The sequence below is a fragment of the Rattus norvegicus genome, chromosome 16 (genome assembly GCF_036323735.1).
Source record: "Rattus norvegicus strain BN/NHsdMcwi chromosome 16, GRCr8, whole genome shotgun sequence".
Taxonomy (NCBI): Eukaryota; Metazoa; Chordata; class Mammalia; order Rodentia; family Muridae; genus Rattus; species Rattus norvegicus.
Window position 1 is genome coordinate 37,334,742 of NC_086034.1, and position 26,346 is coordinate 37,361,087.

The 26,346-nt window shown below is 41.2% G+C and overlaps 1 protein-coding gene across 2 annotated transcripts in view; it reads left to right on the forward strand.

Moving 5' to 3' along the window:
• Galntl6 (polypeptide N-acetylgalactosaminyltransferase-like 6) overlaps window positions 1-26,346 on the forward strand; it is a 1,251,036-nt gene that overhangs the window by 1,131,068 nt on the left and 93,622 nt on the right. For both annotated transcript variants that reach the window (XM_017600182.3, NM_001135756.1), the window contains one exon: window positions 19,510-19,617. In XM_017600182.3, the coding sequence (XP_017455671.1) occupies window positions 19,510-19,617 (108 nt within the window). The remainder of the gene's footprint in view (window positions 1-19,509; window positions 19,618-26,346) is intronic.

Consider the following 26,346-nt stretch of genomic DNA (forward strand, 5'->3'; position numbering starts at 1 on the left):
CAAGGTCAGCCAGTCTACATAACAATTTTCAGGTCAGCATGGCCTACATAGTGTCTCAACAAACAAAGAAACAAATGAAACATCAATCCAGTTAACAGCTACTGAGAAAGGTAGGGTATGCTACTACTGCACATCTGCCTCTCCACTGGAGTGCCTGGCATTGACGGCTTGCTGCCGAGAAGGGGCAAGGTCAAGTCCAAAACGGGGAGTTCACTGTGGTTCGTGTTCTCCTCTCTGGGTATCTGAACACCCACAGCGTACTATCAGAAGAGGAAGGTCCAGAACCAAGGGTCCAATGTCTTTCTTCCCCCTCGCAGTGTTGCAGAATCTGTATGACAGGCAGAGAGTGGAAGGGTGAAGCCCAGGACCAGCAGGATCCGGTCTGATTCGGAGAGAGAGCCAAGTGTACCAGGGTGGCTAGAGGGGAGAAACCTTTCTTTAAGGGTGTCCTAGGCGAGGCTCTTTAGCCCCATGACGATGCTTAATGAAGCAGCTGTCTGAGATAACCCTTGCTTGTAAATAGCGATTTATTTGATGGTGGATATAAACGCATATACCTTATTCGGGTGAACCAGGGATTAAATACCTTTTACAGGGAGGAACACCTAGGAAGGGAAGCTCATTGGCTGAAGGCTCAGGGCTATCAAAATACCTCATTAGCATGGAGAACTCCAGGTGTTACTCTACCTGACTCAGTGCCCATGGTCCTCAGTGGGGTGTCATGGGTACCTGTTCTAGAGCAGGTACACAGAGAGATAGAGAGCAACTTCACGGCTAATTAAGGTCTCAGATCTGTGAGATTCCTAGGGTTTAAACGCACTCAACCTTGCCAGTTCTTATGCCTGTCTGGTAACACTGTCCCATGTCCCCTAGTGTGGGGTCATTTTTCTTTGGGGGAAATGACCACTACTCTGTTGCCCAGGCCCTCAAAACACACTTTATACTGCATGTATGAAATTTTCAAAGACCAAGTTACAAATGTTATCTGATATTTAACATATATAACCATACCTTTCAGAACAAATACAGAATTTGATATGCTACAATTGCACTTCTCTTATGAGCCATGCTCCCACACTCACTGACACCTAACCATCTCCCGACTGTGTCCAAATATGGATGCTACTCCAGAAAGAGGCACAACCTTAAAAACCAAAGTAAAGGAAATTAATGCTGAAATTATAGTTCAATTTGTACAGTGCTAGCCTTGCATGCACACAAAGCCCTTGGTTTGATCACCAGCACTGAGGAAACCAGGTAGAGAGATACATGCCTGTAATTCCAATATTTGAGAGGTAGAAATAAGATAATCAAACACTCAACATCATCCTACATGAATCCCTATCTATCTATAAATAAATGTCTTTGGAAGAAAAACAAAAATGACTCTATCTAGAGACAATTGATGTAGTATAGCTTCATTAAAAGGGAGAAAATATCCCCTAAGGTTGTCTGAGTGCAGCTTAAACTGGAAAGGCCTTACAGGGACTGTGTGGACTAGTTTTCATGTCAACTTGACAAAGGGAGGCTCTCTGAGAAGGTCTTTTTTTTTTTCTCCATCTTTATTAACTTGGGTATTTCTTATTTACATTCCAGTTCTTATTGCCTTTCCCAGTTTCTGGGCCAACATCCCCCTAACCCTTCCCCCTCCCCTTCTATATAGGTGTTTCCCCCCCCATCCTCCCCCCATTACCGCCCTCTCCCCAACAATCATGTTCACTGGGGGTTCAGTCTTGGCATGACCAAGGGCTTCCCTTCCACTGGTGCTCTTACTAGGCTATTCATTGCTATCTATGAGGTTGGAGTCCAGGGTCAGTCCATGTATAGTCTTTGGGTAGTGGCTTAGTCCCTGGAAGCTCTGGTTGCTTGGCATTGTTGTTCATATGGGGTCTCGAGCCCCTTCAAGCTCTTCCAGTTCTTTCTCTGATCCTTCAACAGGGGTTCCGTTCTTAGTTCAGTGGTTTGCTCCTGGCATTCGCCTATGTATTTCCTGTATTCTGTCTGTGTCTCTCAGGAGAGATCTACATCCGGTTCCTGTAAGCCTGCACTTCTTTGCTTCATCCATCTTATCTAGTTTGGTGGCTGTATATGTATGGGCCACATGTGGGGGCAGGCTCTGAATGGGTGTTCCTTCTGCCTCTGTTCTACACTTTGCCTCACTATTCCCTGCCAAGGGTATTCTTGTTCCCCTTTTAAAGAAGGAGTGAAGCATTCGCATTTCGGTCATCCTTTTTGAGTTTCACATATTCTGTGCATCTAGGATAATTCGAGCATTTGGGCTAATAGCCACTTATCAATGAGTGCATATCATGTGTGTTTTTCTGTGATTAGGTAACCTCACTCAGGATGATATTTTCCAGTTCCATCCATTTGCCTATGAATTTCGTAAAGTCATTGTTTTTGATAGCTGAGTAGTATTCCATTGTGTAGATGTACCACATTTTCTGTATCCATTCCTCTGTTGAAGCTGGGTTCTTTCCAGCTTCTGGCTATTATAAATAAGGCTGCTATGAACATAGTGGAGCACGTGTCTTTGTTATATGTTGGGGCATCTTTTGGGTATATGCCCAAGAGAGGTATAGCTGGGTTCTCAGGTAGTTCAATGTCCAATTTTCTGAAGAACCTCCAGACTGATTTCCAGAATGGTTGTATCTGTCTGCAATCCCACCAACAATGGAGGAGTATTCCTCTTTCTCCACATCCTCGCCAGCATCTGCTGTCACCTGAGTTTTTGATCTTAGCCATTCTCACTGGTGTGAGGTGGAATCTCAGGGTTGTTTTGATTTGCATTTCCCTTATGACTAAAGATGTTGAGCATTTCTTTAGGTGTTTCTCAGCCATTAGCATTCTTCAACTGTGAATTTCTTGTTTAGCTCTGAACCCCATTTTTTCTTTTTTCCTTTTATCTTTATTAACTTGAGTATTTCTTATTTACATTTCGATTGTTATTCCCCTACCCGGTTTCCTGGTCAACATCCCCCAACCCCTCCCCCTCCCCCTCCCCTTCTATATGGATGTTCTCCTTCCCATCCTCCCCCCATTACCACCCTCCCCCCAACAATCACATTCACTGGGGGTTCAGTCTTGGCATGACCAAGGGCTTCCCCTTCCACTGGTGCTCTTACTAGGATATTAATTGCTATCTATGAGGTTGGAGTCCAGGGTCATTCCATGTATAGTCTTTGGGTAGTGGCTTAGTCCCTGGAAGCTCTGGTTGCTTGGCATTGTTGTTCATATGGGGTCTCAAGCCCCTTCAAGCTCTTTCAATCCTTTCTCTGATTCCTTCAACGGGGGTCCTGTTCTCAGTTCAGTGGTTTGCTGCTGGCATTCGCCTATGTATTTGCTGTATTCTGGCTGTGTCTCTCAGGAGAGATCTACATCCGTGAACCCCATTTTTAATAGGGTTATTTGTCTCCCTGCAGTCTAACTTCTTGAGTTCTTTGTATATTTTGGATATAAGCCCTCTATCAGTTGTAGGATTGATAAAGATCCTTTCCCAATCTGTTGGTTGCCATTTTGTCAAAAGCGCCTATGAATTAGCCTGTGGGGAAGCCTATGACCATTTTCTTGGTTGATGATTGATGTGGGTGGTCCCAGATCACTGTGGATGATGGCACCCTTGGACAGGTAGTTTGGGAGTGCATAAGAAAACAGGTTATGCAAGCCATGGAGAGCAAGCCAGTGAGTAGCACTCCCCAGTGGCCTCTGCATCAACTCCTGCCTCCAGGTCCCTGCCTCTTTGAGCCTCTTTGTCCTGACTTCTCTCTGTGATAGAGTGTGCCCTCAAGAGTTGTAAGCTGCAATAAAGTCTTTCCTCCAAAAGTTGCGTTGGTCACGGTGTTTCGTCACAGCGATAGAAACCCTAGTATTTCAGAGCTCTTAGAAAGAAGCTTAAATAAAACTGAAATTTAAAGGAGTCATAGGCAACTACTTGGCAAATGCTTTTTGAGTACACATTATATGTTGCATCCTTCATAGGCAACTAGATATAATAATGAATAAAATAGCCATGGGTTTATAGTCCAGGGACAGAAAACAAATACTAAGCAAATCATTGCAAATGAACTTAGTCGTGATTGTCCTAAATGTTCTCCCCATTTGAATGGAAGCGCCACATACTTCGATCTTAGCATGTGCCACACATTAGAGCAGCAGTTGTGGAAGATACCTGTTCCATAGTGAGTACACACTCAGTATTTATTGACTTGACCACACTGTTACTTTTAAGCCGAGAGGCACAAAATGGATGCCTGAAATCAACATAGACCCCTGCATACACTATACTTTCTCCCATGCAGATGTATCCACGATAAGATTTAGTTTACAAATTTAGATATAATATGTAAGTTGCAACAGTAATAACCACAGCAATGTAATCTTCAAAGAGGTGTGAATGTTCTATCATCTATATATCTATATCTCTACTGAATAGTTTGATATTTTTAGACTGTTGTTGACTGTAGAGAATTAAAAACCTTAGAGAAAGGACGAAGACTGCAACAGGTTAAGAGAAGAAGGAGTGTGTAACAAAATGAGCATATAAAATAGGAGTCTTAACCAAATACAGGGGCTTAGTAATGACATGTAAGCTGAGCCTGGAAAATAAATAAGAACTAGGCAAACAATGTGGAAAGCAAACAGCAGAGAAAGAGGGCAGAATTTTCTCCAGGCAACAAACCTTCAGGAGGATTAAAAATGACCCTGGTCAGGGAGAAGAACATAGTTATTAGAGACAGATAAACAAAAGGTTGCATTGTTATCCCAGAAGCAATAGGAAAACACTGGCAGGGTGTAAAGAAGGCATCTGTGTTAGTTAGGGTGTTTGTTTGTTTGTTTGTTTGTTTGTTTGTTTGGGGGTTTGTGTTTTGTTTTGTTTTATTTTTGGTTGGTTGGTTTTTTTGCTGTGAAGAGGCATCTTGACCACAGCAACTCTGATAAAGGAAAACATTTAATTTGTGCCAGCTCACAGTGTCAGAGGTTTAGTCCATTATCATCATGGCAGGAAACATGGCACCATGCTCCAGAACAGGAGCTCAGAGTTTTACATTTTTTATGTGAAGGCAGCAGACTTAACACTGGGCATAGCTTGAGCCTACATATAAGACCTCAAAGCCCACCTCCACAGTGACATGCTTCCTCCACATCTCCTTATAGTGACACTCCCCATGGGCCAAGCATCCAAACACATGCGTGTACAAGGGCCATGCCTATTCAAACCACCACAGCATGTGATGCTCATATTTATGGTTTTAAAGAATCATGGTGATAATGATACAAAAAATAACTTTCAAGATTCTACTGCTTTCTTTTGTTATTGGATATTTTATTTATTTACATTTCAAATGTCATCCCCTTTCCCAGTTTCCCCTCCAGAAACCTCCTATCCCATCTTCCCTCTCCCTGCTTCCCTCCCATGCACCCATTCCCATCTCCCCACCCTGGCACTCTCCTACACTGGGGCATCAAGCCTTCACATGACCAAGGGCCTCTAATCCCATTGATGCCCATCCTCTGCTACATGTGTGGCTGGAGCCATGGGTCCTTCCATGTGTACTCTTTGGTTGGTAATTTAATCCCTGGGAGCTCTGGGATGTCTGGTTGGTTGATACCGTTGTTCTTCCTTTGGGGTTGCAAACCCCTTCAGCTCCTTCAGTTCTTTCTCTAACTCCTCCATTGGAGACCCAGTGCTCAGTCCAATTGAATTCAGCATTTAAAAAAATCTGGACAAGAAAAAATGGAATTTGACTTTATAGTAAAGCTGACCAACTTCTGAGAGGAAGAGTTTTAAAACGCTGAGGGTGGTTCAGAGAGGACATTAGCACTGATTCATTTGGTTCTTTTCTGTAAATCACATATGTTAACTTACCATATAGCCCTTGTGCATTATGCATGCCAGTATGATGCACAACATCTTAGAGTGCAAAGAAAAGATATTTGTCAAATGAAGTTAAGATGATTAAATACTTCAACCACAATGGCCACAGCCTAATTAGTGAGGGTCACTTATGCTGAGATGAGTTATCTATGGACCACAAACTAAAATAGCTCCCGGAAGCTGAGAGCAGGCTCTAGTCAGTAGCTGGGGAAAAAGAAGAAGAGGTACTGGTCCCACAAGTAACATCTGTCAAAGTTTTAAATAAGTTTGGAAACAGATTCATCCATAGAGGCTCCAGGTAAGAGCTTGACCCAGTGGACAACTAGACTTCAGTCTTGGGGGACCCTCATAGAGAGCACCATTGAACTCGCAGGGACTTACAACCATGAAGAAAGATGAAAGAAATACTGGCTCGTTAAGGCATAGTCTACAATGATCAGCCACTCACACCACCAGCAACAACAAATGACATAGTAATCTTTAAAACATATATGATAGTACCGTTTTAAAACAATCATAATATTGGTTCTATGTCTATTCAGGATCCCTCATATCTTTAAATGGAATGAGCCTTAGTTTGTTTGGGCAGCTACAACAAAGTAGACTTGACTAGGGGTCTTTTAAACCACAAATTTATTCCTAACAGTCTATAGGCTCCACATATCTTAGGTCAGAGTGCTGGCACACTTAACATCCAGCAAGGTCTATCCACCCGATCTCATATAGTCACCACCTGATCCTTTCATAGCAACAACAGAGGATAGGAGAATAACCTAGAGTCCTTTTGTTGTGTACGGTCACTAATCTCATCCATAAGACCTTCCCTTTTAATTATCTCTCTGGAGCCCTACCTCTTAATACTATCAGACAAGGATGTGGGGGTTGCACTGTATGAATTGGGGACTTGGAGACATAAACACTCAGTTCAGAGCAACAGGCTATGATGATTGACTTAGATCTGTGTTGTGGAAGCTCTGACATTGTCAGATTCTCACCAGAAGTAGTATTGAATTCCCTGTCTCACCTTTTAAGTGTTACAACCATCTGAGCCAAAACAGAAATTAATGCCAGAAAAATATAGGACATTGTGTCCAGACTTTGCTCCCGTGGTTTGTCCTCACTTGCCACCATCTCTTAATGCTTCAGGAAAGTCTGACCACTTTTTTTTTGTTTTTGTTTTGTTTTTTTTTTTTGGTTTTTTTTTTTGTTTGTTTTTGTTTTTTTTTTTTGAGCTGGGGACCGAACCCAGGGCTTTGCGCTTCCTAGGTAAGCGCTCTACCACTGAGCTAAATCCCCAGCCCAAGTCTGACCACTTTTACAAACTAATGGTAGCATTACAGATAAGCAAAAGCCTGTGCTGAAAAATGACTAGCTCTTAGCAGCATATGGTCTGATGGCAAGAGACCATCTTAATCTTGACCCTTGTGTAGTTTTCACTAATCAGAACCGACATTTGACTGTACACACGACTAGCTAACATCCTTACCCCTTCATCCATCACCTTCATCTGTTGGCTAATTACTTTCCATTTCTCCTTTAAGATTCAAAATTAATAAATGAAATAGCCTCTCAAATAATTACACTTCAAACCATCACACTTCGTTAAGCACATCTGAAGAGTATGGCAAATATATGATAGGGAGATCCATTACTACAAGCAGCCCCTAATCTTTATTGCTTAATATCCCTAAGACACCTCTATCACTCCTGTTACAGGTTCTGTCCAGGCTTGGAGAAGGATGTGAGTCTCCACACAGGTTTTCTGGAACTCATATCCTGTTAATGAATGACTCCACCAATTTCTGTAGTCCCAAGACTTGCTCTTTATCCTCTGAAAAAGAATATGGAAGGAAATCCACTCATTCTTTTTGTTCTTGAGGGTTTATATGTATACACATGCTTATTACATGTGTGCCCATGCATGTGGTAAGGTATACATTTGTGTGTGTGTGTGTGTGGGTGTGTGTGTGTATGTGTATTCCAGAGGTCAGCATTGAGTGTCTTCCTATATTGCTCTTCACATTATTTTTGAGACAGGATATCTCACTGAGCATGGAGTTCACTGATTTGTCTAGACTAGCATACATATGCATATGCATATACCTAGACTTAGACCTAGACATTGACATAAACATTGACATTGACATAGACATAGACATTGACATTGATATTGACACTGACATAGATAGATGTCTGGCAGCTTTACAGGGAACATGCAGGACTGAATTCAAGTTCCCATCCTTGTATAGAGTGCTAAGCAATATACCAAATAAACCATACCCTCAGTCCGACTCAAAATGTCTTTGTACCAAGAGTGAAACATATCCCTTTCATTAACATCCTACCAGAAAGAGTCATGTGTCCTCACCCAAATCCATAGGAATTTTGACCTGCCCGTGTGCCTAGAAAGAAATCAGCATGGAAATTGGTGAATCTTAGCATTGGCTCTCTCACAGAGTGGTAAGATGGAACCGAAGGATGATCCACAAATTTTGGTTGTCTGTGTTAGCCATTGCCTTTATGTGGAGATATGTATTTCTAGACACGATTGCTGCATAGAATATACTCAGAAATTCACCAGCAGAAAACCACCATTTAATTAATTAAGCTAATGGATTCTATGCGGTCAAAATTCAAACCAGGCACAAAGGAGTGCTCTTGTACTGGCTCTGTGAGAGTCGACTCAAGAGCGCAGACTGTAGTCATTTAAAGGATTCTCATCCACATGTCAGTCAGCTGGCACTAGCCATTAGTGAGAGCCTCAGCAGAGGATGCTGCCCACAAAAAAGCTCCACACGGAGTCTCGAGTGGCCTCCACTTCTTCATAATATGGTGCCACCCGGGAACTCATATTTCTGATGTCGCAGCTCAGAGTGCCAGAAATAAGGCAAATAGAGCAGCTGAAGCTATAGTGTCACTCGTGACATAGCCTCAGTCATTTCTGCTGCAGTCCCCTGGGTTAATAATTTATAAAATGCTTCAAACTCAAGGATAAAGGACCTAGACCTGCAGCCCAGTAGGAGAATATCAAGTCATGTGTAAAGAACCATATGGAGTGAAAGACAATATGGTGTCTAGTTTTAGAAATTATAGTTTCCCACATACATTACCTTAGATTAACTGAATTTCCCTGTGTGACATGTTTTGTACTTTGTGGAAGAATTGTCAGCAAACCATGACCTCGTGCCTGTTTTTATAAACAAAATTTTCTTGAAATAAAGCCATAACTACTCACCAACAGAGTTGTAGATAAGACCATATGTCCTGGAGAGGCAGCACTACTAATTATCAAAACTGGGAGCTCTATGGATAGAATATCGATTAAGGATATGGGTGCTGGACTAGACTATTAGATTTCAAATGTCCTTTTGCAGACAGGGTCTTGGGTCTCCTAAGAAATTCTGATCCTCCTACTCCTACCTCTTAAGTGCTGGGATTATAAGCCTGTACAACCATGCCTGCTTTATACAGTGCTGAGTGTTGTGCCCATGGCTTTAAGTATACTTGACAAATGCTCCATTCTCAGCTCTAGTTACGTGGTTTAGAACAAACCCTAGGCATCTCTAGACTGCCAATTTCCAGCCAATATCGCTGCGGATGTAGTAAAACCTGACATTTGAATTGTGAGCACTAAGTGAAATAACTCATTATAAGGGTGCAGTAGGCAATCTAAATACTAATTTCTGCTATCACAATTAGCTTTAAACATCAGCAACATCAACTGTTAATCAGGTTACATGCTTGTCTCCAAAATCTCACCTCCTACAGTTTCCAGTATATCTAGTGATACAGAAAGCCCATTTCATCTTTATCCAAATTATTAAAAATGTCTTCAGCTGGGTTTTAATCTGTCTCTTATAGCTTGACACCATCCATCCTGGTAATATTTCTTTGAAGTTCTATAAAAACATCTCTTCTAGCTCTTCAGTTTTTTAAATGCATAACAAGGCTCCTTTGGATTTTAGCTGTCCTTAACTACATATATTCTGATCTTTCTATCCTTTCTTTTGAGATCACCCTAACCCTTGGGGCAATTCTCTTTAAAAGTCTTTTCTCAGAAATCAGCAAAATGTCTCAGAACTGCACACAGAACCCAGGTCAAGCCCTAAACTCTCCATATTCTTCCATTAACACAGATCTTCCTGACTTCCCCTGCTCTGGCAAGGTTTATTGATTTATCATTGTCACTGTTTGTTTTGGTTTGGTTCTCTTCCTTAAAAGATACAGCACATCATATATTTACTCTTTTATGTTTAACTGTATACAACTATAGCCTCTTCAGATTTTTCCAGATACTGGGACTATTGTCTAGAACTTTCACTGCCCCTGCCAGACTTATACTACCACACATATTTCCAATGTCTTAGTCAAAGTCACTCCTAAATATTCCATTAAGTTGAAATCAATACCAACGGTGGTCTGAATGCAAGCAAAGCAGCTGGATACTGCTTTAATAATTGAACTGGCTCCCCTCGGACCTGACTTCCTATTCAACCAGTCTCATGTAAGGTGTCATTCCTTTGATTAAGAGAGTTGAAAGGAAATATTCATATACATGGAAATTTAAAAATTTCTCTTTCTCTCTTCAAATATTAACACTTCCAAACTGGCTATAGGTGTGTATCAGTCAAGGGTTATAAAACTAAGAAAAGAGAAAGATTTAAGCAATAGCTCACATAGTTATAGAGACTTGGTAATGCCAAGCCCTTCAAGGTTAGCTGGCAATCTGGAGATGTGGAAATTTTTAGTTACAATCCAGAAGTCTACTTGCAGAATTTCTCTTGCTCAGCAGAGATCAGGCTTCGTTTTCTTTTCTTTTCTCTCTAGGTCAGAACTGAGTGCTTGGTTTGGGCTTTGTTTTCAGTTGGGCTGGCTCAGATTGGATTAGGTTTTTTTGTCTCTTGGCTTTTAAGATTTTGTTGTTAATTCTTGAGATTATATCTTAATTAAGACATTTATTCCTTCCCTTTCTTCTATCTCCTTCGTGTTAGCTGTATTATGTTTTGGAGCTGTTCGTCACTGAACAACCGATCAGTCTGATCTTCTCAAAGGAGGGTCATCTCTTCCCCTTTCCACTTTACTCAGTCTCTGTCCCGCGCTATCGTCTCACCAGCAAGAACGCACGCGGACACCAGGATCCTTCTGCAGCAAAGCGTTTATTGCATCTTGAAGAGGAAGACGCCGCAGCCCCAGAGAGTGTTAGCTTTATATCCCCCAAAGCAACGTGTTCCTTCCTGATTGGCCGCATAGCCATGATCTCATTGGCACGCCCCGGGGTGGGCAAAGACTTGGCTTGAACACACTCTTGCACATGCGCACACAGTTTGTTTACAGGGAGGAGCCGGGCTGCCGCAATGGAAGCCAGCACCGTCTTGTAACGGCGGAAGCTATTACGGCTTTCCACATCTCCCCCTTTCTGTTTTACTAGAACGAGGCTGGTCTAGGCTTCTGCAGTTATGTCCATCTGCTGCGGCTCCTGTCTTAGGTCGTTCCTCTAATATCACAGCCTTATCCGTCATAGGGTAACCCTATCGACACCGGGCCCCGTGTCTTAGATTGGACTGTGCATGAGGAAAGTTGCCCGTCTCTAGATACCACAGTACCGTGTGACAATAACTGTTAAATGGCCTAGGGCAAACTCCACAAAAGAGGCCAGCCAAAAATGAATTAGTGGGGAAGTGATGATCACCCTATCGCGTGCAATGAGGAGACCTCGGCGATGTGCAAGGGCTGATCAAAGAATCATTGAGTCTCTCTCATCCCAGTGCAATGGATCCACAAATCCATGGGGTGCAAGAGCAGAGAACTCAGATGTCGACTAATTTTTGAGCATAGATAACCAAATTTCAGGGGAGGCCCCTTGTTCAATGGCCACAAGTGCTTGAGTGATAACGACCTTGTCACATTTCTGTTGAGATCTGAGTTTCCAAAGCAACCATAGCATGAACACTAATCCACAGCATAGGGCTGCACCAAACAGAGCCACTCCCACCCATTCTTTGAAGTAAGAAAAGGCTGAAGAAATCCAGGAAGAGAGTCCCTCCGTGGGCTATACGTGTGTTTTTGGGGGGAGAAACTGGGCAGAGGAGCATTTGACCTGCCCGTATGTTTAAACGGGGTGTAGCCACCTCTGTCTTAGGATCGACCTCTGGAACCCCAGCTTTATCTGTCATAGGATCACCTTGTCGCCCCCAAGGTTCCATGTCTTAGATTGGTCAAGGGTCAGAGGAAGTTGCCCGTCGCTGAGGAAGCTACATCAGGTCATCTTCTCATTCCTCTTACTTGAGCCCAGGGGCGAAAGAGTAATAATTTAGGAGATTGTGGAGGTTGAGCCTCTCTCGATGATAAGTAGTGGGCACCTCGTCTGGTTCTCCTCAGCTGCTACGGCCATACCACCAAGGGCCATAGTCAAGCCACTCCTATAATAAAATTTAGAATTCCCAATTGTTAGCAACTACTCCAGAAAGTTCACCCACTGTGCTTGCCTAACAATAGATTGGGGGAGGGTAACTCCAGACACTGCAGACACAATGGCTGCAGCAGTAATGGCTGCTGCAATAGCAGCGAAAATGCCAAGGTCTTTCCCAGGACAGTTCAGGATCAGTCATTCTTCTCTGGAACAACCAGCAGGCAATGGAACCATGTCTGAGATCTGCAGAACCAGGGCAGAGTTCCCCAGTCCACAGCAGCTTCACGCAGATGGCATTCCTGTGAAGCTACAGACTGCAAAATGACAACACCAGTCAAGGCAGCAAGAGTCGCTAGGGGAATGAGGGGGGCAAGGGTAACAGCTGGAGTCCAGTCTTCTCCAGCAAGCAGCAGTGCACATGGGGTCGGAGCGCAGGCCGTGGTGGGATGGGACACAATGACTGCAGCAACGCCAAAATCTCTGTGATGACAAAAGATGAGGGGGAATCCTCCATCTTCCTCTAAGGGCACAGGAATGACTCCAGGGACCCAAACCACGAGAGCTGAATCTTCATGCTCCCAGGATCAGCAAGTCTCACCAGCCACTCAGGCAGCTGGCACACTCCTGTAGCATCCTGTAGAAAAAACACAAACATTCCCTCTTCCCCATATAAAATACCTGGACAGGATCATGCCAATATGTGGATCTTTCTATTTCACCTAGGCAGAAGTATGCCTAGTTGTAGGGTGCCATAAACCTTGGCATCCAAATTTTAAAATTGAAATAAAAAGAGTATTATTTAGCTTACAGGAATAACTCCCCCTTTTTATTTATTGAAATTTTGTTAAAATATTATTTATTAAGATAAGTCCTTGAGGATTAAATTGAGGACACTGAGCACTTGTATTTATAAATTGACTTGTATACCAAATTGTTGTTTCTAGCATTATTGTTTTGGTGATATAAAGAATGAGATTTTTTGACTAATTGTTTCTATGTAAGGCCTATAATCTACCTGGTATCATTGTCCTCCCTTGCTAAGGGGTCCAGGCAATCCAGTTGAGTTCTTAAATGGCCTATAAAGGAACAGTACTTAGTGCTCTTAACCACTAAGCCATCTCTCCAGCCCCTCACCAGCTTTATTTACCTAAACATAAACATTAATCAGAAATGCCAAATCCTGTAAACAAGGTCCAGATTTAGCCTTATTTAGAAATCCCTGAGTTGGCAGGGTGAGCCTGGGCATTGAAAGTAAGCAAATGGAGTCTTCCTCTTTTCGTGAGGGTGTGTTATCAACTCCATTACCATTTTCAAAGAGCTGGGTCTATGGTTTTGTTTAGTTGTCTGAGCCAGAGCACTGAAAAGACAGTGAGTTGTCAGACATTCACACTGAAATCATCACTCACTGATTTCAAATAGAAAACCTGCCTCTAATAAAGCATTAAGTAATTGTAAAATTTGAGGGCTAGTAGTATCTAAAAAAAAAAAGAGAACTTTTTAATCAATTGTAAAACCACAAGCCACACATTAGCTATCAGTATATGAATTGAAAGCTTGATTTTTAACATTTAAAAACAGTGGCTACAGCACGTAATTTAATAGTCTGTGTTGAAGCAGGGGAAACACAAGAGAATAAACAAGTGATTCAATCATACATGTAGCCTTTTCATTAGATGAACCACCTATAAATACACTAAGTGCATTTTCTATGGGTTGCATGCACAAATTTACAGTAAATCCAAAAGCATGCAAAGAGTAAAATTATCAATTTTGCCTGAAATTTGTATATGTAATAGGCCAAATATCAGTATTTTGTAATAACCAATTTGATTGCTGTTTGGAATAAGGTATGTTTCACCAGGTTTATTTTTAAAATACTTCCATGACTCTAGCCTACAATTTTGTACTAATACGGCAAAAGCTTTATCTCCAATGAGGATAACAAAGGCTTAAGTCCTCTGGTAAGGTGAGGTATTTTGGCAATTAACATATCCTTGGAAGCTTAAAATTAGTTTCAAATATTCTTTTCTGGAGTAGTGTAACAGCTACTCCCCAAATATTAAAGCTCATTTTGAGAGCAAAGGTTTGTAGTAAAAATTTCCATATACACTGAAAGATTCAAAGTTCTAACTTCTTACATTGAAGAAGCAACAAAATTACGTAATACAAGCCTATTAGCCATTCTTTTGTAAAATTTTTAATGATATCACTTCATGGGCCCTCTAAAATTATAAGCAAGCTCATGAAATGAAAACTCACAATCGCCAGGACGTAAACAAACTGCATAAAAACAATCCTCTAAATCTATCTTGAAATGGCAGTTGGAGTAAGCAAACAGGCTACATAATGCTCTCACAAGTTCTAAAACCTCATCAATCCCTTGTAAATCCTGTAACAATCTCTACCTGTTTGATTTTTTCTCAATTTTAAATAAGTTTGAGCTAGTCAATGCAACACTGGCAATCCTTAATCACAATCCTTAAGTTCTCCTTGTAACACCAGAGCACAACCACAAGGTCACCTGAGTTCTGAGTAGTGACTAGGCAGATGTCCTTGGGGCAGTGGAATTAGCATCAAAATACAGATAACTTCAGGGCAAACCACAACTTTGGAAAGCAAAACTCAACCTCCAACAACCTAGTCTCCAAAATCCAGTCTCCAAAACGCCAAGTCTGTCCTTCATGCTACAAAGTTTGACTGCCAATTCCTACATATGAATGCACGATGGTGTGGTCTCTGATACCTCAAAGAGACATTGCCCTAAATTCTTTTAGAAGCCTGGTTTCTAGAGTAAGAATTCCATAAAAATATTATCTCAATTTAGACCTGTTTCCCTAGGTTGGCTCATGCCACATGTTGTCTAGAATGACTCCATCCAAATTACCAGCTTTATGTCAAGTTTCTGTTACCAATATTATACCTTTTTAACCATATCCAATAACTTAAAAGCCAATAGTCCATAACCAAGGCATGTAGAGCATATTTATACATTTAAAACCAATCAGAAACAAAATTGAATTGGCTACACAAGTCTTTAATATTTAGACCAAGCACCATTTTTACTTTTCTAGCTATGATTTTAAGAGAAGCACCTTGTCAACTGCTAAGTCTAATAATAAGTCAGGGATTTTTCTAAGAGAAACAGCCATCAGCTCTTGTACCAAAGAAGCTGAGGAGCTGCTGGTGCCTTTAAGATCAGCTCGTGCAGACGCTCAGCCCCCCGGGCAGCTTCTCCAGCTGACCTAGACTCCTGGCTACAGGTACAGGGCTCCAAGGACTGATTGAAACTGCTTTTTATTCATTTGTTCCTTTTTTGAAATGAGTTAAAACCAAATCAAGGTGTGAACAACTGGCAGATAATGTTTTTACCATTTTTTCTTTTGAACATGAAACATAAAACATTTAAACAACGAGAAACAAAAACCACAGACATAAACTGATAGACATGGACAGCTTGGTGCACCAAGGACAGACAATAGATATAGAGGGAAAAAACTAGATGGTGTCCCACCGAAGGGACCCAGATTCCAATAGGAGTCAGCAGAGAGGTAGGATTTCCCCTTTCCCACCACTTCCACGGTGACCATCCACTCGAGAGGAGTTGATATGGACGATGGATTGTCTCAATTCCTGGACTAGTCCATCAACGTGTTGAAACCAAATTCCTGTAAGATACTGAGATATATTATGAGATATCTGAACAGCACGACTGACATTCACAAATGGTATGGAAGTGAAACACAGTCCTGAATATTTCCACTCACAACCCAATTACATTAACTTCATCAAGCTGTGCATGGGCGTTGAGATGTCCTTGGGGGTAGGGGGTAGGAAAAATGAAACTAATGCTGTAGCTGATGTGTCCTCACTGGTCCCAGCTGAAAGTCCTTGAGACCAGGAATCCAAGTAGTCACACTCTGTACAATTCTCAAGACAAAAGTTTAGAATTGAGATATCTTTTTGTTTGATTCTCCTGAATAAATTTTTCAGGCGGTCTACCTCTATCAAATCTGATCAGTATGACTCTGTGAAGTTTCTAGAGCCTAATCACACCTTTTACAAGCACAAAGACAAAATTTTTCTCCCAAAATACTGTGTTCCTTTTATCTCCTCCCTGATTCTCTCCCAGGGCGTCCTTCCCCTTATCTCTCGCTTCCTCGGATCCAAGGTCCTTGGAAGGGCCTCTTTTCTTAGGTGCACCTTTCCTTCTTAAAGCTTCTAATCTTTCACCTCGCTCTGTTTCTGACATGCTGTCCTGGAACTCCTCTAACGCCCCTTGTCCTGCTATTACTGTTGGGCGGCATTTCTCATCTTCTAGGCACGACTTCTGACTGTGCCTAGCGGCAGCCGCAAAATCAAAAACCAAAAGAAAAAGAATGAGCGCTGCCAAAATAACAAAAGCTTCCACCGCATCTTCTAATGGGGGAGAGAGATGAGAGAGATCAAGACCAAACATGCCTCTCAGAGCTTACCTTCGTCCTGCAGTTCTGAATCCTCTCCGTGAGCGGAGGGTCTCCTCGGCGCCAGCGATGGTGAGGCGTTTGACCCGGGTTTCGGCACCAAATGTCCCGCGCTATTGTCTCGCCAGCAAGAACGCACGCGGACACCAGGATCCTTCTACAGCAAAGCGTTTATTGCATCTTGAAGAGGAAGACGCCGGGGCCCCAGAGAGTGTTAGCTTTATATCCCCTAAAGCAACGTGTTCCTTCCTGATTGGCCGCATAGCCGTGATCTCATTGGCACGCCCCGGGGTGGGCAAAGACTTGGCTTGAACACACTCTTGCACATGCGCACACAGTTTGTTTACAGGGAGGAGCCGGGCTGCTGCAATGGAAGCCAGTGCCATCTTGTAACAGCAGAAGCTATTACAGCTTTCCACAAGTCTCCTGTAGTTCTTTGTGTAGGATTGAAGTGTCCTGGAATTTTTTCCCAGGTAGTTTGGCTTGTTGGTTGATGTCCTTGCCCAACCCATGTTTGAGCGGTCATGTTGGTGAGGTATTACAGGTGCAGCTTCTGATGTTACTAACAGACACAATCTCACAGAAATGTTCCTGATGCTCTGGCTCTTAGAATATTTCTATACACATCTTTGATAATAATCCTTGTGTTTTGTAAATGAATCCATTGAGACTGAGCTCTGCAGTTCTGCATATTAACTGGTTGTACTTTTCTGTAATGATCTTTCTATTTCAAACAGAAGTTTACTTGATGACAGGTGAAGATTAAGGCTATGTGTGGGCATAGGAACACATGTTTATGTATTTCAGTTAGGTTTTATGCTAACTTAGTAAATTAGTGGTTGTCAATTCTTCTCCAATAACTTTAATTTCACTATCATTGATTAGTTAGTTAGCTAAGTTTCCAATACCAGACATGGTCTTCCCACACTCCGTTAATTGAGTGAGTCTTAAGTCCAATTAGAGAGGCATTGGTTATCACCAAGGTGTGTGAGCCACTACTTTGCCTGCAGGGTTATCTTGCTATGCTTGTCATTGTTGTGGTCCACAGACATCATATCTAGATATGATATCATCATAGACAGTTCACTGTGTCTCTCCATTACAGGCTTGTGTGGCACCTTCCAGTACCATGAAAGCTAGGGAGGGGAAAATCAGGTCAGTTCTGGCTCAGGGTCCTCTAGGCCATGTTTCTGAAGTTCATGGTATCTTTAACAATAGAAACTTACCTTCCACCTCTGCATATAACCAAGGGTAACAGCAATAGGCTATATGCTTTGAGAATCTCTTAGCCCTGACCAACAACTCAAAAGAGGGCTTCTTGTGTCTGGGGTTTTTGTTAATTGGTCTTCATTTTTTTTGACCCAATTGGTAAGATATAATTGCCTACTTAAAGATACAAATCCCGGTACCATCCATCCTTTGAGAACATTAATAACAACCTGTAAATACACAGAGCAGAATCTTAACATCACCTGCCATCTTGTCCTGCCACGGCTTTTTTGCCCCTCTCTCCCTCCTGTCTCTCCTTTCTCCCGGTCTTCATTTTCTTAACATCATCAAATGATTAGCTGAGCCCTAACAGCAATTTGAAGGGTAATAGATTTTGCTCAATATTTACTGATTTTAAGTTCAATATAATGCAAAAAATAAAAAAATCTTCACAGAAAAATCCATATGTAAAAGTATCATGGTCCAGATTACATAATGGGGTCCATATATCATAAACCATCAAACCATCAAAAGCCTTTTAAAATTTTTTCTTGTAAAAAAAATGGCCCAGGGTTGGGGATTTGGCTCAGTGGTAGAGCACTTGCCTAGGAAGCACAATGTCCTGGGTTCAATCCCCAGCCCCGAAAAAAAAAAATGGTAGAAGTATATCTTTATGAAGCCTAGGCTTCTGTTTTGATAGTTAAATTATTTTCTAATATACCATCTGCTACGTAAATCTGGGACTATGTCTATGTTCTCATGACTTGTCATAGTGAAACACAATATAACCTGTTAATTGTTTTACTATGGGTAGTGAAGGGTAATGAAAATGCAATACTAATTTTAAGATCGACCCAGATGCAAGTACCAGAATCTATATTCTGCATACAGCATGGATAGGTTTGTACTTCATCATTAACACCACTGTTTTGAAAACTCCACCTTCATTATTTCACTGTTTAAATTTTAGAAATATATTTTTAAATGTTTTGACAACACTATTAAAAAACAAGTATCTGTACAGAGAAGATATCTAAGCATTAAATTCTGTTTCAGGAAAATAATTACAATGAGAAGTTTTAAGAAAAAAACTACCAGTATAATATCTGTAGAAAAGAATTTAGGGAACTAGTTTTTTATCTTATGTATTTGTGAATCAGGATTTTAACTTTTTTTTATTAACTACCTATGACAAAAATTATCCAGAAGAGATAATTCAGTGCTTAAGAACAAGTTGCCGCTCTTCCAGAGAACTCAAGTTCAGTTCCCAGCATCCACAGTCAGCAACTCCAGTTCCAGGTGACAGAGCATGATCATCTGACCCTCACAGATACTCATGTCTACATATTCACATGCACACACAGACACACAGACACACAGACACACAGACACACACACACACACACACACACACACACACACACACACACACACACACACTGATCCACATACTTTAAAGGTAAAAGTTTGTTAAAGGAAATTTGTAAATTTTTCATACTTTCTATTCATTCTTTTTTTGGTGAAATTTACCCTTAATTTTACCTTCTCCTTTTTAGGTTTGGATGTGCGGAGGAGAAATGTTCGATGTTCCATGTTCTAGAGTCGGTCATATCTACAGGAAGTATGTCCCTTATAAAGTTCCGTCTGGGACTAGCCTGGCAAGGGTGAGTAACTGGGCATCCGAACATGCTGGGTTCACACCAGCGCTGCTTCCTGCAGACTGGGTAGTCAACCACACACATGGGATAAGCTAAGGCACTGTCTGTCAGAAACTTCTGTGTGGCCAGAGTTCCCAAGCCTCTGCTTTATCTCCATTGCTTAAAGAGCTATTATCTGTGATGGGTTTTTTATGTATCACAGCATATCACATGTGTTATATTTAATATTAACCATTCTTCTCTGTTAATCCTTGTAAGCTGTGTTAGCTATCAGTTGGATAAGCCCTTAGTTTGGGCTATATCCTTGTCTACGGTGTTACCTTCTGCATGCTTCAAGACCAAATGGAAGCTTAGAGAGGTGACTTGCTCATGAATAAATGAATGACCAACAGCAGTGTAAAACCAGGCCTGCACACACACACACACACACACACACACACACACACACACACACACACGAACATATACACAGAGAGAGAGAGAGAGAGAGAGAGAGAGAGGGAGGGAGGAGGGTGGGGGCAAGGAGCAGGAAGGGAGAAGGAGAGAGAGAGAGAGAGAGAGAGAGAGAGAGAGAGAGAGAGAGAGAGAGAATAATAGGGAAAATAATTAGCCAAATAAAGTAGGAGTGAAAGAGACTGGTGAAGTAGAGGTTTTCTCCTCCTTTAGATCTAGAGTTAATGTTGGATAAAAATTCAGACCATTCTCAAATTTCCCATAATTAAGCAAGTCTACTTTTATGTTGTTTTGTTCGGAATAAAATCTTTTATGCAGATCAAATGAAAGAACACTTTTATCATGGGCCTTTTAGAAGCTTCCAAACCTTCTCCGAACAACCCTGACAATGTCTCTGTTTTCCAGGTTACTTTCCTCATGGTTGTGTTTGTTCTCTTCACCACAGTACATCTCTGCTACAGCTTAGCTGGCAAATCAAAAAGGAGGGTGTTCCCCTATGCCTGGGTGCTGTGCTTCCCAAGGAATCTAATCTTGAGTTACTTGTTTTCATTTCTTTACTAAGGTGCAACGGGTAATCACTAGGTCTTGTTTACAAGATTCAGCAAACTCAAATAACAACTTTTGTTAACCACAATCATCATCATCATCATCATCATCATCATCATCATCATCATCGTCGTCGTCGTCATCGTCGTCGTCCTCAACTGTCACTGATATTCACGTATCAGTCTCACAAGGGCAGAGCTCTGGGTCCGTTACTTCACATTATACATCACCTAAAATAGAGCTTGGAGAACAGTCAGGTAACTTAATGAAGAGATTCATTGTCAGAAATCTCAGGGGAAACATATAGGTGTGAGTTTAATAAAACGTAGACGTGCAGGGTCTGGAGAGATGGTCCAGTGGTTAAGTGCACCGGCTGCTCTTCCTAAAGGACTCAGGTTCAATTCCCAGCACATGACAGTTAACAACTGTCTGTAACTCCAGTTCCAAGGAGTCTAAAACCCTCACACAGACATACATGCAGGCAAGTACCAATGCACATAAAATAAAAATAAGTTTTTTAAAACTTAGGCATTTTAATGACCTTTAATAAAATTATTGTCTTTAATAAATCTCTTCAGGCTCATGTGGTTCTTCTCTTGCTTTGTGAAGCTGTCAACGGCATTCACATTTTTCTCTACACTTCTGCGATCCTTTTAATAGTAGTGAGACATTCTAATATGAAATTATATTGCTCCCCAAAATAATAAGATATTAATAACACACTGCACTAACAAAAATATTTAGAAACACTGGAGGGAAAAGTTACAAAATCATAAACTGATTAAAGAGCTATATTTTGAATAAACAGTTCAATCGAGTCAATGCACATGAATGAGAAAACAATAAAAGCTCACAGGAAGATTAAAGAGTAAACAGACTCGGGCACACATTACAAATCCCCGTGTGGGTATCAGCACGGTGGAGGCATCCTAAATGCATGGCGTCCTGACAGCTACCCTTTTCCTTCACTCATCCTGGGCTTGACCTCCTTCATCTGTGGGCAGATGCAGTGTGTGGCCACCTCCAGTAGGAAACATGAGGGGAAAGTGGTGCTGATCTGAAGAGGGGCTGATTTCAAAAAAATCAAGCAGCTCGTATATTTCAGAGAGAAATGAAGCACTTTTTCAAAACCTGTTAAATACGGGGAAACTAAGGTTGGGACATAAAACATCCAGGAAAAAAATTGGATATTCGTTCAAATGAAAGGAGTCCAGAACCTTGAATTTTAATCTTTTTCACTTAAATTTTACTTGAGGGCTCATTTTGGGTTTTTTTTTTCCCTAAAGCGCTACAGCAATCAGAAAGCCATAAATATTGAGACTCAGCTGTCACTCTAAGGAAAATTTTATGATCTTCTGAAGTATATTAAAATGAAAAACAATTCTGATATTTTGTGGGAGAAGCTCAGCTACTTTGCTACACTCTGCATTACTAAATCATCAAAAATGATGAGAAACTGTCAAGATAATTGAAATGCGACTCCTGAGGCTGCAGAGCGGAAGAGACCACCAACACTGCTCACCCCTGCCCACATCCCTGGCCCAAGAGGAAACTGTATAAGGCCTCTGGGCTCCCGTGGGGGAGGGCCCAGGAGCGGCAGGACCCCTGCCGGAGACACCACCGGACCCTGAAGGAAACAGACCGGATAAACAGTTCTCTGCACCCAAATCCCGTGGGAGGGAGAGCTAAACCTTCAGAGAGGCAGACAGGCCTGGGAAACCAGAAGAGACTGCTCCCTGCACACACATCTCGGACGCCAGAGGAAAAAGCCAAAGACCATCTGGAACCCTGGTGCACTGAAGCTCCCGGAAGGGGCGGCACAGGTCTTCCTGGTTGCTGCCGCTGCAGAGAGCCCCTGAACAGCACCCCACGAGCAAACCTGAGCCTCGGGATCACAGGTAAGACCAAATTTTCTGCTGCAAGAAAGCTGCCTGGTGAACTCAAGACACAGGCCCACAGGAACAGCTGAAGACCTGTAGAGAGGAAAAACTACACGCCCGAAAGCAGAACACTCTGTCCCCATAACTGACTGAAAGAGAGGAAAACAGGTCTACAGCACTCCTGACACACAGGCTTATAGGACAGTCTAGCCACTGTCAGAAATAGCAGAACAAAGTAACACTAGAGATAATCTGATGGCGAGAGGCAAGCGCAGGAACCCAAGCAACAGAAACCAAGACTACATGCCATCATCGGAGCCCAATTCTCCCACCAAAACAAACATGGAATATCCAAACACACCAGAAAAGCAAGATCTAGTTTCAAAATCATATTTGATCATGATGCTGGAGGACTTCAGGAAAGACCTGAACACACTTAGGGAAGCACAGGAAAACATTAATAAACAAGTAAAAGCCTACAGAGAGGAATCGCAAAAATCCCTGAAAGAATTCCAGGAAAACACAATCAAACAGTTGAAGGAATTAAAAATGGAAATAGAAGCAATCAAGAAAGAACACATGGAAACAACCCTGGATATAGAAAACCAAAAGAAGAGACAAGGAGCTGTAGATACAAGCTTCACCAACAGAATACAAGAGATGGAAGAGAGAATCTCAGGAGCAGAAGATTCCATAGAAATCATTGACTCAACTGTCAAAGATAATGTAAAGCGGAAAAAGCTACTGGTCCAAAACATACAGGAAATCCAGGACTCAATGAGAAGATCAAACCTAAGGATAATAGGTATAGAAGAGAGTGAAGACTCCCAGCTCAAAGGACCAGTAAATATCTTCAACAAAATCATAGAAGAAAACTTCCCTAACCTAAAAAAAGAGATACCCATAGACAAACAGGAAGCCTACAGAACTCCAAATAGATTGGACCAGAAAAGAAACACCTCCCGTCACATAATTGTCAAAACACCAAACGCACAAAATAAAGAAAGAATATTAAAAGCAGTAAGGGAAAAAGGTCAAGTAACATATAAAGGGAGACCTATCAGAATCACACCAGACTTCTCGCCAGAAACTATGAAGGCCAGAAGATCCTGGACTGATGTTATACAGACCTAAGAGAACACAAATGCCAGCCCAGATTACTGTATCCAGCAAAACTCTCAATTAACATTGATGGAGAAACCAAGATATTCCATGACAAAACCAAATTTACACAATATCTTTCTACAAATCCAGCACTACAAAGGATAATAAATGGTAAAGCCCAACATAAGGAGGCAAGCTATACCCTAGAAGAAGCAAGAAACTAATCGTCTTGGCAACAAAACAAAGAGAATGAAAGCACACAAACATAACCTCACATCAAATATGAATATAACGGGAAGCAATAATCACTATTCCTTAATATCTCTCAATATCAATGGCCTCAACTACCCAATAAAAAGACATAGATTAACAAACTGGATACGCAACGAGGACCCTTCATTCTGCTGCCTACAGGAAACACACCTCAGAGACAAATACAGACACTACCTCAGAGTGAAAGGCTGGAAAACAACTTTCCAAGCAAATGGTCAGAAGAAGCAAGCTGGAGTAGCCATTCTAATATCAAATAAAATCAATTTCCAACTAAAAGTCATCAAAAAAGATAAGGAAGGACACTTCATATTCATCAAAGGAAAAATCAACCAAGATGAACTCTCAATCCTAAATATCTATGCCCCAAATACAAGGGCACCTACATATGTAAAAGAAACCTTACTAAAGCTCAAAACACACATTGCACCTCACACAATAATAGTGGGAGATTTCAACACCCCACTCTCATCAATGGACAGATCATGGAAACAGAAATTAAACAGTGATGTAGACAGACTAAGAGAAGTCATGAGCCAAATGGACTTAACGGATATTTATAGAACATTCTATCCTAAAGCAAAAGGATATACCTTCTTCTCAGCTCCTCATGGTACTTTCTCCAAAATTGACCATATAATTGGTCAAAAAACGGGCCTCAACAGGTACAGAAAGATAGAAATAATCCCATGCGTGCTATCGGACCACCACGGCCTAAAACTGGTCTTCAATAACAATAAGGGAAGAATGCCCACATATACGTGGAAATTGAACAATGCTCTACTCAATGATAACCTGGTCAAGGAAGAAATAAAGAAAGAAATTAAAAACTTTTTAGAATTTAATGAAAATGAAGATACAACATACTCAAACTTATGGGACACAATGAAAGCTGTGCTAAGAGGAAAACTCATAGCGCTGAGTGCCTGCAGAAAGAAACAGGAAAGAGCATATGTCAGCAGCTTGACAGCACACCTAAAAGCTCTAGAACAAAAAGAAGCAAATACACCCAGGAGGAGTAGAAGGCAGGAAATAATCAAACTCAGAGCTGAAATCAACCAAGTAGAAACAAAAAGGACCATAGAAAGAATCAACAGAACCAAAAGTTGGTTCTTTGAGAAAATCAACAAGATAGATAAACCCTTAGCCAGACTAACGAGAGGACACAGAGAGTGTGTCCAAATTAACAAAATCAGAAATGAAAAGGGAGACATAACTACAGATTCGGAGGAAATTCAAAAAACCATCAGATCTTACTATAAAAACCTATATTCAACAAAATTTGAAAATCTTCAGGAAATGGACAATTTCCTAGACAGATACCAGGTATCGAAGTTAAATCAGGAACAGATAAACCAGTTAAACAACCCCATAACTCCTAAGGAAATAGAAGCAGTCATTAAAGGTCTCCCAACCAAAAAGAGCCCAGGTCCAGACGGGTTTAGTGCAGAATTCTATCAAACCTTCATAGAAGACCTCATACCAATATTATCCAAACTATTCCACAAAATTGAAACAGATGGAGCCCTACCGAATTCCTTCTACGAAGCCACAATTACTCTTATACCTAAACCACACAAAGACACAACAAAGAAAGAGAACTTCAGACCAATTTCCCTTATGAATATCGACGCAAAAATACTCAATAAAATTCTGGCAAACCGAATTCAAGAGCACATCAAAACAATCATCCACCATGATCAAGTAGGCTTCATCCCAGGCATGCAGGGATGGTTTAATATACGGAAAACCATCAACGTGATCCATTATATAAACAAACTGAAAGAACAGAACCACATGATCATTTCATTAGATGCTGAGAAAGCATTTGACAAAATTCAACACCCCTTCATGATAAAAGTCCTGGAAAGAATAGGAATTCAAGGCCCATACCTAAACATAGTAAAAGCCATATACAGCAAACCAGTTGCTAACATTAAACTAAATGGAGAGAAACTTGAAGCAATCCCACTAAAATCAGGGACTAGACAAGGCTGCCCACTCTCTCCCTACTTATTCAATATAGTTCTTGAAGTTCTAGCCAGAGCAATCAGACAACAAAAGGAGATCAAAGGGATACAGATCGGAAAAGAAGAGGTCAAAATATCACTATTTGCAGATGACATGATAGTATATTTAAGTGATCCCAAAAGTTCCACCAGAGAACTACTAAAGCTGATAAACAACTTCAGCAAAGTGGCTGGGTATAAAATTAACTCAAATAAATCAGTTGCCTTCCTCTATACAAAAGAGAAACAAGCCGAGAAAGAAATTAGGGAAACGACACCCTTCATAATAGACCCAAATAATATAAAGTACCTCGGTGTGACTTTAACCAAGCAAGTAAAAGATCTGTACAATAAGAACTTCAAGACACTGAGGAAAGAAATTGAAGAAGACCTCAGAAGATGGAAAGATCTCCCATGCTCATGGATTGGCAGGATTAATATGGTAAAAATGGCCATTTTACCAAAAGCAATCT